Source organism: Alexandromys fortis, unplaced genomic scaffold (assembly GCF_014885135.2).
Source record: "Alexandromys fortis isolate MF-2015 unplaced genomic scaffold, M_Fortis_MF-2015_v1.1 scaffold_64, whole genome shotgun sequence".
Classification (NCBI taxonomy): Eukaryota; Metazoa; Chordata; class Mammalia; order Rodentia; family Cricetidae; genus Alexandromys; species Alexandromys fortis.
In genome coordinates this window covers 917,970-932,376 of record NW_026067976.1, presented here as the reverse complement: position 1 = coordinate 932,376, position 14,407 = coordinate 917,970, and the positions used below count along the sequence as shown (strand labels likewise).

General features: G+C 45.4%; 1 protein-coding gene across 1 annotated transcript in view; it reads left to right on the top strand.

Moving 5' to 3' along the window:
• Mtap (methylthioadenosine phosphorylase) overlaps positions 1-14,407 on the top strand; it is a 42,137-nt gene that overhangs the window by 14,450 nt on the left and 13,280 nt on the right. Inside the window, exon 4 of the mRNA XM_050157397.1 lies at positions 1,858-2,025. Coding sequence (XP_050013354.1) covers positions 1,858-2,025 — 168 coding nt within the window. The remainder of the gene's footprint in view (positions 1-1,857; positions 2,026-14,407) is intronic.

Sequence of the window (14,407 nt, the reverse complement as noted above, 5' to 3'; positions counted from 1 at the left end):
TAGTTGTAGAGATGGGCACCCAATAGACATAGACAGAGTAAACATGAGTGTGGTAGTTAGGTATGGCGTAAATGCAGTGACTAAGGTAGATGCTTTTTGACATTGGAGCTAAGACCGGAAGAAGTCAAGGGCTTGAAGGCCAGGGAGGAAGGCCTAAATAAATAGAAAATGGTTTCTTGCAGCTCTGGAAGCTAGATCTCTGAGATCAAGGATTTGGTTCCCTGGGAGTTGTGGGAGATCTCATAGCCCCTTTTGATGTGTTTAGTAATAATTCTTCATGGGGCTTGTCATAGGTGTGATGTGCATACCATCTTAATGAATCTAACTTTCTTTGTTTAGCTTTTTTCTGACCATTACCCCAATAATAACTTGTAACTAGCCTCCCTAAACAATGACAAATACCTATAATCCATTGAATGACCAAAAACCACCTACCCCACCTCTTGGGAGTATGTGGACATCGTGTTCTTAAAATTTACTTCCTACTGTCTGGGGGCAATGGTATCTTTAGGGGATCCTGAAAAGAAAAATGTGGGTTAATTGTCAAGTCCTGGGAGAGGTAGCTGTATTATTTTTTTGTCCAGTCTTTGCATAATGGGAAAATGTAGGGTGTGTCTCGAGTCCTGGCTAGAGTAGTCTGTTAAGCTGAGTCATCTCAGCTAGCCACCTCAGATTATTCTGAGCAGTTTGTAGTTCAAAGGCAGTTCTTAGGTGTTTTTAGCTTAGCGGTGTTATCGTAGTCATGGTGGGGCCCCATCCTCCTCATGGAGACGTCAGAGGTAGTTTAGATAAAGGGTGTGTGCCACTACCGCCCCCCAGTTCCCTTTTCTTTTTAATTTATTTATTATGTATACAATATTCTGTTTTGCGTGTATGCCTAAAGGCCAGAAGAGGGCGCCAGACCTCATTACAGATGGTTGTGAGCCACCATATGGTTGCTGGGAATTGAACTCAGGACCTTTGGAAGAGCAGACAATGCTCTTAACCTCTGAGCCATCTCTCCAGCCCCCCCCCCCAGTTCCCTTTTCTACAGCTCTTCTTAAAACCCTTTTTGTCCACTGTTGTTACAGTGCCTACTACAGTGCTCCATTTGGTGTCCCCAAGTCTTGTTCCCCATTTCTCTTTTCTGTTATCAGCTAAGAAATGTCCCTGCCATGTTCAGTAGAAAAGCTGTGGCTTCTGGACCTGTGGTTTATGCTGCCATGCTTCTAGAAAGCTGTGCTTTCCCTTCCTGTCTTTACTACTTCCTGAGCAAAGTAGTAGCTCTGTAGCATTCCCAAGTGTCAGTGGGACCAAGGGTTTTCCCATTGAAAACTGACATTATATTGAACTATTGTTCAATTGAAAAATCAATACATTGTTCATTGAAAAATCAATCTAAGTAAATTTTTCTTAAAAAAAAAAAAAAAAAAAAAACACAAAGAACCCTGTCTTTAAGTACACAGCAAACCCTGTGGTCCAGGTTGGGGTTAGAGCTACAATTCAAGAACTTTGACTCAGGGCTGGGCCATGGTGCATACCTTTAATCCCAGCACTCGGGAGACAGAGGCAGGCAGACCTGCTAAGTTTGAGGCCATCCTGGTGTGCAGAAGAAGTTCCAGGATAGCCAGGGCTACACAGAATCCCTGTCTCAAAACAAACAAACAAACAACACCAAAAAGAACTTTGATTTCGTTCAGCCTATAGCACTAGCCATGAAAGAGCTGGTCTGCTATCCAAGGCAGCAGGAGCTCCTAGGTTGAACAGTTTTCATAGTTTACTCCGGTAGGCTGAAGGGGTGGGCGGGGTCGCTGTTTCCTTGTGACTGAAGATGCCCTGTCCTGGTGGCTGATGTCCCCCTGCCATCTCCTTCCGTAGACATGGGAGACAGCATACCATCATGCCCTCGAAAGTCAACTACCAGGCCAACATCTGGGCTTTGAAGGAAGAGGGTTGTACACATGTCATAGTGACCACAGCCTGCGGGTCCTTGAGAGAGGAGATCCAGCCTGGTGACATGGTCATCATCGATCAGTTCATTGACAGGTAAGGGGTAAGTGGCCTAGTAGTTCTCCGTTTCCAGCTGTGAGGGGTGATGTGGGGGCAGCGTGGGGAGTGGGGTGAGCAGGACGTAGAATCGCTGTAAGCTTTCCATTGTAGGCTTGTATTTTTTTTATATTTATTTATTTATTATGTATGCAATATTCTGTCTGTGTGTATGTCTGCAGGCCAGAAGAGGGCACCAGACCTCATTCCAGATGGCTGTGAGCCACGATGTGGTTGCTGGCAATTGAACCCAGGACCTTTGGAAGAGCAGGCAATGCTCTTAACCACTGAGCCATCTCTCCAGCCCCTAGGCTTGTATTTTTTTTTAAATATTTATTTATTATGCATACAATATTCTGTCTGTGTGTATGTCTGCAGGCCAGAAGAGGGCACCAGACCTCATTACAGATGGTTGTGAGCCACCATGTGGTTGCCAGGAATTGAACTCAGGACCTTTGGAAGAGCAGACAATGCTCTTAACCACTGAGCCATCTCTCCAGCCTGTATTTTTTTAACTGAACTGACAAATAATAATTATGAACATAATTGATATATGTGGGCATTGCATGGTGATTTATATGTACATGTTCACCTATCGCCTCACAGATCAGTTTGGATGCAAACACTGATTTTCAGTATATAATAGATACACCACATCACCAAGCCATACAGGAGAGCTCAGAAACTTACTCTTTCTGCTTAACCGAAATTTGATATCCTTTGGCTAGTTGTCTCCCAAGCGTCTGGTAAATGCACTTCCTCTGCTTCTGGGTCTGTGGTTTAGATTGCACTGGGAGGTCTTGCATTGTCTTTCAGTGTCTTGCTTATTTTGCCACACAAAACTCCTCCAGGGTCACTCATTTTGCTGCAGATGTTCATTGTCTTCTTTATGGTTGGCAATTGTCGGTTATCAGTACATCACATTTTCCCGATCTGTGGGTAGGCATCAGGGTAGGTTCTGTGACTTGGCTATATCCAGTAGTAAAAGTAGGTGTGAAAGAATCTCTGTAATACGCTGATGGAGACACTTCATGTGTACGCCCAAGGCCGGGTAGTGTTGGGACTAATGAGTCCTGGCTTCAGCTGCTCTTCCCTCCTAGAACCTTCTAATTAAAGTTACCAGAAGCTGTGCCTAGCTTAGAGGATCAGAGGATGGGATTTTCACCTGTCGGCCTTTGACTGCAGTGTATTTAAGCCTCCACGGTGCTAATAAAGGGGGGCTTTTGGTATCAATGTTTAAAGGTCTGCGTGTCGGTCTGTCTCTGCGTGTGTGTCCTCAACCTCCAGCCCCTTGCCCGAAGCTCGAGAACTGGGGTCTAACGCATAGAGCGCAGACTGGAGCGGCAGAGTAGGTCTTGCTGCTGTCACTTTCTTTGAGGAACCTCCAGGCTGATTTTCTTACGAGCTGGACTACTTTACAGTCTCACCAACAGCTAGTGAGGGCTTATTGTCTTCCTTCTGTGTTGCTGCCAACCTTGTTGCCTGTTTTCTTGAAGGGAGCCATTCTGATTAAGGTAAGATGGAATCTCGCCGTGCTTTTGATTGACGTTTCCCTAATGGCTAAAGATGTTGAACATGTGTTTATTAGTTGTTTCTACTTCAGAGAAGACTCCAAGCAGTTTGCTTCCCCATTTATGGGTTGGATTGTTTATTATTTTGATTTCTTTTTTTAGTTCTTTATATATTTTAAGTTTCAATTCCTTCCATGATCCCTGGTTGTTGAAAAGTACGTCCCATCTCTGTATATATCGTTTCTGTGTTTTCTCTTCTTGGCTTCTAATATTTTTTCCCCCGTTATGAGCCGATAAGATACAAAGAATTCACTTTCTTGGTACTTGGGGAACAGTTGCTCTGTGGTTTGAAATGTGGTTCTTGGGGTGACAATTACGGGAAGAATTCCTCAGCTCTTGGGTCAGATGTCCTACAGTTCCTTATAAAGTCTGTTTGAGCCCTAGCATAATTCATCCTGAAGTTTCTTTGTAGATTTTTTTTTTTCAGGGTCGGGGGCCTGGACGATGTCTGTTGATGAAACTGTTCACACCGTCTGCTGTTTGTGTATCTGGATTGACCTGTTGTTTATGTCCAGTATGAGCTTGGCTGCACCCACACTCAATGCTTACTTACCTATTCACGGTCGTCCAAGTTTTCTTCTTGGGTTGTGTCCTTCGTCAGTATGTGGTGAGCTTCTGGTAAACATTTCATCCTCTGCCTCCGAGTCTGCATCATAGACTTCACGTGAGTTCCTGTCACTGTCTTTCTGTCTTATTTTACATATCACAGACTTCCTCCGGGGTCATTCATTTTGTCACAGTGATTTGTCTTTGTCATCTATTTCGTGTTTCTTGCCTGTTGGGAAAGACATGTCTGCTTGTTCGAGTTCTCCGTGGGCGGTCCTCTGCAGCGCTCAGTGTCACATACACGCCTTTGTTTTAATATTATTGACAAGGATTTTTTTGCCCCTGACTCAAACTAGACACTGAGCACTGCGTAGGACTGCAGATCAAGGAAAAGTCATACTGTTCCTTGCTGAGGAGGCGAGGTCTTTCTGGGTTTGGGGCCGAAGGGGAAGATTTAGATTGTGTGGGAGATGTGGAGGCTGAGTTTACTCCACCTTTGTCTATCAGAGCTAGGGAGTATGAATTCAGGGCTCTGTTCATGCCAGCAGCCTTGGTGTTGTGGACCCTGGGAGGTAGGCTGCAGTCCACTGCTCGCCACAAGTGTGGGCCGTTCAAGGCCTAACCCTCTCTAGTGTACCTGTGTGTGAGAGAAACCAGTGCCAGCAAGGCATTGAATGCTTTGCCAACCCTGGGCACACCAGTCTCAACCCTAATGCACGTGTGAGTCTTTACACGGGTCATCTCAGGCCTCCAAGATCCAACACTGCTTTTGAATAGAATTGCTTTCTGCTTTCCTGTGCAATGCAAATCGTCGTGTTAGGGAGTGTTATTTTACCATGGAGTCTCATTTTATATTGCTTATATATTGGTGGCTAAAATTATAGCTATTGAACTTGTACATCTTCAAACTTATGCAAGTCACAGCTGGTTTCCTGGACCTATACACTTTCAGAGGCTGGACATCTATCTGCTGAATCAATTAAAAAAAAAAAGCATAGGAACTTGAGGTATAAAATGAAGGCGCTTTTGGTGTGCCCAGCCATGAAGACAGCAGCCTCCTCTTAGGGTGTCTCCCCATTGTGACAGCTCTGACTATGCTGGGAAGAGCTGACCACCCTCCAGTCCCTCCTTGAAGTGCAGAGCACAGGTGGCCTGCCTGACACTGTATTGCTGCCAGGTTCTAGAATCCACGCCTTGCAGCTCCCGCCATCTTCCCTTCTGAAGACCCGCCGCTCTTCCTACCATGCAGCCACACTCTCTGATACCAGGCTCCTGGTTTCTCTTACAGTTTTCAAATCCTGTATTTTGGGGTTGCATGTGGTCCCCAACTCTACTGCTGTATTGCTGTGCCTCTCTATAACACCATACTTCTTGGAGTTTTCATGTCAACCCAGTGAAAGTGCTGGGAAATACTTAGAGTCTTTAATAACTGCTCTCCAGTCTCTGCGACCATTTGTTAAGAAAGTGGAATACTGGAAAAAAAAAAAAAAAAAGAGTCTAGTGAACATCAGAGACTGATTTACAGTGAAATCTCAAGTGGTTAAAATTTTAGGTATATTAAGTTTGATAAGGCTTTCTTTTCTTTTTATGTGGTCATGGAAATTTCAGAATTAATATGAGACTCACATCTGACTTCTAGGAACCATTCACACCCATATCCTCAATTTGTCGGAACTACCTGGTGGGTATGGGCCAGAGCTTGCTCAGGGCAAGGGAAGAATCAGGAACTTGACTTGGACTTCACTGTCAAGCATGGGAAATAAGGAGGTAGTAGGTTTCTTTGATAGTAAAGTTCTAGACAAATGTTTTGCTTTCTGTGATGACCTTAATGACAACTGAAGGATGCTTGTCTTCCCTGTAAATGCGTGAAGCCTGAAGCACCTCTCGGGTCTGATAGGAGCCTGGACTGACCGCCCCACCCCACCCAGGCACACTCCAGCTCTCCTGCCCTCACTCACGGCTCCCCTTCTCTCCTCCCAGATTTTCAACTCTGTTGGTTAAAATGTTGTCTGTGGGGGTGAGAAAGGAGTTTTGGAAAAGAATGACCTCTTCTTCTGACGAGGGCTCCTAACCTGTCAGGGTCTGCCAAGGATGTATGTTTTCTTATATAGAGCAGAAATCTAATGCTTTTAAGAGGGACTCACAGTAAGTCAACCTCACCTCCTCGCATCCAAGTCCTCTGATGCATACATGGCGCGAGTCTTGTGAAATATTCCTCATAAACCAAAGCCTGGAAACGGGATTCATATTGATCATATTAAGAACCCATACAAGTCTTTTTCCCGGTAGGTCTCCATGGTGACAGCTTCCTGCTGTCTTCAGTTTGATGAATCCATTTCTTCTGCCAACAAGTGTCAGAACCATAAGTGATTAGACCATTGAAAACAGTACAGTTCAAACTGTGATTTATTCTACTTCTTTTTTCTTCTTTTTTTTTTTCTCATTCTACTTCTTTTTTTCTTTCTTTCTCTCTTTCTTTTTCTTTCTCAGAACATTTAACTGTATCTGGTTCCCTTCAGGTCATCAAAGACATTTGACTATATTGGCCAGTACCAAAAGTTGGGGTTGGGCTTTTCTACTCATGGCTCCCATGATTTCTATTGTAAATTTTTCTTGCCAGACCTCTTCTTGTTTAGCCATCTTCGCACTGGTGGTCTTGGTTTTTAACACCTGGTTCTGCCCTGAGCATGCCTAGCTTATAATCTGTTCTAGAAGGTAGATTTTTAAGGAGTTGATCAAGAACATCAAAGGCATTTTGTGCACTCTTGGTAGCCTGTCTCGTGGAATGTTGCACGGAGCCATTCCCACTGTGCTGTTTTCTTTTTCTTGATGGTCACTAAATAGTCCATTTGAAAGGGAAAGAATTGGACCTTTTACTTGGCCTAAGAGAATCTTGTTAGGCGTTTCTCTTTTAGAAGGAACTTACAGGGCTTCCACCATTTGTAATTTTAGACTTGTCTCCTGTAGTGCACACCTTCATGTGTGGGTGGGCACACCTTCGTGTGTGGGTGGGTACCTTTAACTTTCATCTTGTTACCTGTGGGAAACCAAAGCAGCTGTGTAAGTGGAGGTGGGTAGCTGTCACACAGGAGCCCTCCAGCTTTGCCATGTGGATGGAAATGGCTCAGCCTTCTCTCGGGGCTCCAGTTGGGCTTTATGGTGTTCTTCCTTGAATTTAATGTGTGCTTTCATCCCAGTATCTTCTGATCTTTAATATCACTTTGCCACATAGGGTTCAAGGAGCAGTTGTATGAACGCCACTTACTCACGGATGGATGGGTTCTGTAGTTACTTCCTCACTACATGGTAACCATTCTAATTTTTTTTAGTTTTATTTTATGTGTATTGGTGTTTTGCCTGCATATATGTCTGTGTGAGGGTGTCAGATCTTGGAGTTACAGACAGTCGTTAGCTGCCACCTGGGTTCCGGGAATTGAATCTGGGTCCTCTGGAAGAGCTATCAGTGCTCTTAACCGCTGAGCCATCTCTCCTGCCCCTGGTTCTTTTTACAGATGTCTTTGGAGATGCAGTGTCCTAAGCCCAAAAGTATCTATGATGAGGCCTCTCAGGAAGCCCAGCATATGTAGATTCCCCCTCCCTACTTGTGGCTTGGCCAGGGCCTTGTGTAAGCAAAGCACATTTCTCAGAAGAGACTTAGACAAATTTAGAAGCATCATTATGCAGTTACTTAGTCTTTGTCCTATGGTTGCTTATCAGCTTTGTAGCTGATACTTCTTAAGGCTGTAAAATGTTGCACAGGGATGGCTTCTCCTGAGGACTCTGCTGGCCCTTCCCCAGTGTCCTCAAAGCCTGAGGCATTCTACTGTCTCTTCCTCTGTTACTTGTGACACATGTTCCCTCCACTTTCTAAACTAATCACTGTTAGATACTACTATAGGTCCTGTTGTCTGGCTAGAAGAAATATAATACAGTCGGGCCATTCAGGAGTTCGAGGGGCCCGGGGATGGGGACGTCAGCAATTTCTACATATACCCTTTCTTCTCTGTGCCGTCAACTTCTGTGACTCAAAATACCAGGTGAAACAAGGTTGCCGGTGAGGAGGAAGATGTTGAAATATGGAGCAGCGGGCGGGGCTGCGTCCCCAACACCCCGGCCACTTGGCTAGCTCATGCCCGAAATAACAACACACAAACTGTATTCATTTAAGAACTGCTTGGCCCATGAACTCTAGCCCTTACAGGCTAATTCTCGCACCTGGACTAGCTCATTTCTAATGATGTGTGTAAGCACCCCAAGGTGTGCTTACTGGGAAGATTCTAGCCTAAGTCCATCCTGAGTTGGAGTTGCCTGGAAGAGCTGAGCATGGCGTCTCTGCTCCAGAGAGCAGAGCTGTCGGGTCTGTCCGGGAGCAGAGCAGAGTCTGACCTCACTTCCTCTTCCGCCCAGAATTCTATTCTGTTTACTCCTCCCATCTATGTTCTAAGCTATGAGGCCAAGCAGTTGGTTTATTATAATTAACCAATGACCTTCCTCCATCAGGAAGATGAGGTGGTTTTTGTTTTGTTTTGTTCGTTTGTTTGTTTTGGTTGTTTTGTTTTTTTAATGCCAACCTTTATCAGGAACATTTTGTTTTACAATGAAAAATGATGCAGCCCCAAGTCCCAAAGATTGAAGAAAATAAAGCGTGCTTTGGAGTGTCATGTGGCTTTTCAGGACTTCTGGACCCTGATTAGGCACTGCTTAAAGAATGCAGAGAGCTGCCTAGCGAGCAGTGGAGACGCCCAGCTTTTGGCTGGCTCTTCCCTCATGCCTTTGTCCTTCAGTGTCCTCATCGGCTTCAGAGTTCTGAGGGTGTTGGGTTCTGCTGTGCTCTCAAGAATTTTTTTTTCCTTTCCAGTTTATCCTCTCTCAGGAAGAATGGGAGAGGCCCGGGTTTGCCATTGCATCCTGACTCATAGGAAAGTCCCGCCATAGACAAATGGGCCGATAGGTTATGCCTGTTCGTTTCCCCCTCCCAGAGATACAGCCCTTCCCTGGGCTTCCCCCATGATGTCATTGGTGATGCTGTGCTCTTATGGGGGTATGCTCTCATCGTAAGTGTAGGTAGGGTCTGTGATTAGACACAGAGACTCCTGAGTTGGGCATGGCAGCTCGCAGGTGTGACCTCAATCCTCAGGAGGCCACAGCTGAAAGAGTGTGAATCTGAAGACGGTCTGGGTACCTGGATTACGTCACGAGACAGACCCTGTCTGAAACAAAAAAAGGAAGGAATGGAGATTCGTGATGAAGAGTTTCTCAGGGAGCCTTGGCATGGCGCGGTGCCCCTCCTCTCAGAGGCAAGGGCAGACAGGACCGTCCTGTTCCCATCCTTCTCGTGCATCTCCCTCGCTCGGTGCTGAGAGTGTCACTTTCGATTTCGTAGGGAAGCAGATACTACTGGACATACACTTCCTCCCTCCCTCCCTCCCTGTCTTTACACTTCCTTTCATCCCTAAAGTGTGTCCCGAGTTCTCCTTTACCTAGATGTGTTTCAGGTGAGGTCAGCGCACCCTCCCCCCAGAAGTAGTTTGTCTTTATATTCTGATCCGGAACCTAGTTTAGTTCTAGCTCTTCACAGCATTACCACATGTCCTGTGGTAAACACAGCTGCTGTCATGTTGGGTGCCTTCATCTGTTAATTGCAGGCACGCAGTGCTCCTTCATGCCGTGATGCATGAGGAGACCTCGCTAAAAGAGGTGGCTGTTAGCCTGCTAGCAAGTAAGCCCTGGGGGATTTGTGCTCAGGCCACTCTGAAGACTCTCAAGCCTGTCACCTCAGCTGCCCCTCATCCTCGTGCTTCCGCCTCTCCCTCCTCCTCCTCCTACACCCAAACACCTCCGATGTTGTCATTGTCTTCTGCCAGTGCCATCCTCCATCCTTGCTGGGACCCTCTGTCACATCGTTGAGTCTGCATCAACTACATCTTGTTGTCTCTGCGCGCTTGAGCCCTCCCGCTCTCCTGCCCGGTGCTCCCCCTTCTCCCGCCAACCAGCCCTTTAGCTACTTTCTCCTGTAAGTGGCATAAACCAAGAAGAGTCCCTGGGCCTGGGGACTCCTCAGGGCACTGAGCAGCAGGAGCTCATCCAGGGGAAAGGACGTTCTAGTGAGCTATGTTCGTAGACCTCGGCCCTTCTGGTCATTTGATGCCACTTGTTCCAACTAGTGGGTCTGTGCTGCGTGATCTCTGGCTCATTGGGAGGAATGATTTCCTCTCGAAGTTTCTAGTTAGAGAGCCCTGAACCTCCGCTTGTCCCCTCTCTCCAGAGGAACAGCAATGAATATGATGTGGTCGCCTCTTGTCTTGTGAATATTTGTCAGGTCACCTGTAAGTAATTCCATGTGAAAAAAGTGTTCGTCCTGCTCGTAGGATGAGAGTTACTGAAATATAATCATTGCTATTGAAGTGGACCTTTTCAAAAGGTAATCTGACCCGTTAGTGGAGTTTAAAATGCCAAAGCCTTTCCAGCCAGCTTTTTCCCACTTTTCACAGTCTGGCATCCTAAGGGGAAGAGTGGAACTTTTCTCTGCCTGTCTACCTAGGTGTGGCTATTGTTTCTGGGTCAACAGCCTGGAGCAGTGATTATGCAACCTGATAAAATACTCACTTTGACCTGAGCCAAGGCTGGTACATTTGGGAAACACTAACAGTATTAGCGAATACATTCCTCTTTCCTTGTTGTTCTCCTTAAAGTGTGCAGATAGAGATTAAATGGCTGTCTATCAGAGCCTTGAGCAAAATCCTTGCTGTAGTCTGTCTTTTTACGACCCTCAGACTCTTGCGTTGAAATCCTAACCCTTAAGGAGATGGTAACAGATTTCTTTTGCTACCTTGATCGGACTTAAGATTTTGGACTTCCCACAGGGCAGAGAACCCTGATTGCTTTTTGGGCTGACGAGGGAGGGGGACTTGGTTGGGGGAGGGGGAGGGAAAGGGGAGGCGGCGGTGGGGAAGAGACAGAAATGTTTAATAAATAAATAAATTTTAAAAAAAAAGATTTTTGTTGCTGTTTTGTTTGTTTGTTTTTAAGATTTTATTTTATGTGTATGGATGTTTTGCCTGTGTGTCCGTGTGTGTGTGTGTCCGTGTGTGTACCACATGCATGTCTGGTGCCCTCATCAGTCAGAAGGAGTGGATCTCCTGGAACTAGAGTTGTAGGTGGTTGCAAGCCTCCAAGTTGGCGCCGGAAACCAAACTGAGACTTCTGAAGAGCAACAAGTGTTCTTAACTGCTGAGCCAACTGTTCAGCTCCCACGGTTAGAATTTTTGATCTTACACTGTTCCTCCGCGTACTGCAGCCAGATCTCAGAATCTATCACAGAATGATGAAGCCCCTTTATTGAAAAGTCTCTCTTAGTGAGGTATAAGCATACGTTGGTTGTTCTTTTCTTCCTTCTTTTTTTTTTTGTTGTTGTTTTTAATATAATCCATTCGGGGTGCTCCTGATTGGAGCTGAGCTGGGAGAATCCCTTCCCAAGAAACCATCCTTGTGAGCAAAGCCGCGTTGCTTTGCACCAAGGCTGCTGACTCATACCTCTCATGCACTCACGCCGGGGCTTGCTAGGCACAGAGGTTTCATTCAGAGACATTTATTTCCTAAGAAGTTTTACCTCTGTGCCCCCCACTGCCCCACTGCCTCTGAGTGCTGCCACCACCACCCAGGTCATTATCTAACAAATGAGCCTTCCAACTAACTCAAGGGTATCCTACTTAAGCAACAACCTTGCAGTCAGTTTTTCTCTGGGTTTTTCTCCTGGTCTGTGTCTGAAAGAGTGCCATGAACTCCTATCTCTTGGCAGTGCAAGCTTATTTGTCTCCTTCACTCTTTCCAATTTATGTTTTGTTAGGGCTTTTTTTTTTTTTTTTTTTTTTCCCTATGATGGTTAGTTTAGTTTTCTCTCAACACAACTTAGAGCCTTATCCGGGAAGAGAATCTCAGCGCTGTATTATCAAGGTTAGGCTGGCCTGTGGTAGTTGTCCTGATTGTTAATTTATGTAGGGAGAACTAGTCCCTTGTGGGCAACACCATTCCCTAGGCAGGGGTCCTGAATAATATGAGAGGGGAGAGCCGCCTGGGCATGTATTCTCTCTCTGCATTATTTCATGGCTACAATATGACCAGCTTTCTCAAGCCTCTGTTACTTTGACGTCCCCACAGTGATGGGCTGTAACCTGGGATTGTGACCAACACCCCAGCTCTCCTAAGTTGGTCTTAGTCAGGGTATTTTGTCTGCAACAGAAACGAAGCTAGTATAACGTCTCTATTCCTGCTCGGCAGCGTCAAGTAGTTTCAGAGGTTTCCTTGAAAATCCCAGCTCCCATCTTGAGAGAAGAGAGCGCAGAACCAGATGTCCATGTGCAGCAGGGGCCAGTGCCAGGCCCTTGTCTTGTAGCATCTCATTCTACCCTCATATAGACCGTTTGGGATGAGTGGCTTTGTCCGCCCCACCCCCCCCCCCTTTTAAATACAGGAGGATCTAAGGTGCAGAGATCAGAGTGACTTTTGTAGCAGCCCATTAGTCATTTCCTGAAATCTGTGTTTAGTCAGGAGGCATAACGAGTCTCTTTACTTCGGTAGAGGGAGCAGGCCTTCGACAGTACTTCTTTACTGCTATAGAAGCCGTAACTGGGTTGATCATGTGTCAAACTACAGAAATGTTTTTATCGCTGCTATAACAGTAATTACAAATATTAATTACAAACGTAGGGGCTTACCACAAATTTATTGTCTTGTTATTATTTGGTTCGTAGTTTAATATCTCACTGGACCTTTTTCTTTTTTAAAAAAAAAAGGTTTTGGCAAGGGCCTGTTACTTCCTGGGGTGCAGTTAAGGTAGAGTCCATTTCCTGACCTTTGTCCCCCATGCTCTGGTTTATGGCCCACATCCATCCAGTGCCCGCAATGATGGATGAAGTTCTTGTCATCTCTCTGACATCTACATGTCTGCTGCCCGCTTGCCACGTGTAAGGACTCTTCTAATGATGCCATTGTTCCCGCAAAATTAATCCAGAATAAAGTCAGCTTCATTCTGGCCATCTGCTGCCTTTGTCTCCCTTTGCCACATAAAATAGCGGAATCATAGCTTCTAGGGATGAGCATGGTGTGGGGGAGGCATTACCCGAATGTGACATTGAGGTGTGGTTGCATCTGGGTGTATTGAGAGGTAGCCACTGATGTTTTTGCTGTTCTTTCCATCTTTAAGTAAGGGTGCAAGTGGGTATTTTAGTCTGTTTCAGCTGATATAAGAAAATATTGTAGGCTTATTAGCTTCTAAACAGAAATTTCACAGTTTTGGACCACAGGAAAGATGGAGGAAAGGTGTCAAGAGATCTGGTGTCTGAGAACAGCTGGCCTTCTTGGCATCTTCTTGTTGTGTCCTATGTAGTAAATAGGGAGCTCCTACTTAGTTCTCTAGAGCCTTTTTTGTAAGGGCCCTAGTACCAGTCAGACTGGGTACCTGCTCCTCAGGACTTGGTCTTAAATTCCTGTTAGGCATCTAAGGGGTAGCTTTTAAGGGGTAGGATTTCAACATAGAAATTTAAAAGTTATACAAACCTTTAAATGTACAAAGATAGAAACAGAGGTGTTATGGAGCTTGTACAAGACATACTGGTTTGGTTTGGTTTGGTTTTTAAAAATAAAATTCAAATCAAAGGTTATATTACACCTCCTGCCCACATCACTCACTAGTGATTGAACCACACACTGTAATTGTGAATCTAGATGAGCTGGTTTTCTTGGAAACAAGAAGTGACCTTTCAGCTTTGGTAACAGTCTCTCTTCAGCATTGGCTCAGTCCTAGAAGATGCAGTTTCTCTGGCAGGTTCTCAGAAGAAGTCACGTGTTCCACAGATGACACACATGTTGGTAAATGTTTTCGGGGGTTGCCCTGCACCTTTCTCGGCTGTGGTCTTGCTCTGTCAACTCATTTTGTGTAAAGAATTGTATTTATCACAGTTGAGGTTGTGATCATTCGCCATCTCACTGAACACAGTGGCGTTGGAGTTAGTGATGCAGACGCCACAAGCAGGTGTATCCTCATTGGGGGATGAAACGGTGGCTTTAATTCTGCTTTTTCTCTCTTTTATGAGGTCCCTTGCAGGGTCGAGTTCTCTGTGTCCTCGGCCTGCAGCTGACTCTTAAGATATCTCTACTCTGGGGTATCAGATCATCTTGATTGTCTTATTTCTCCTCGTGCCTTTATACATGAAGGGGTGAGCACTCTGGGTTTGGTGGGTTTGGTTTGGTTTGTTCTTTGAAATAGA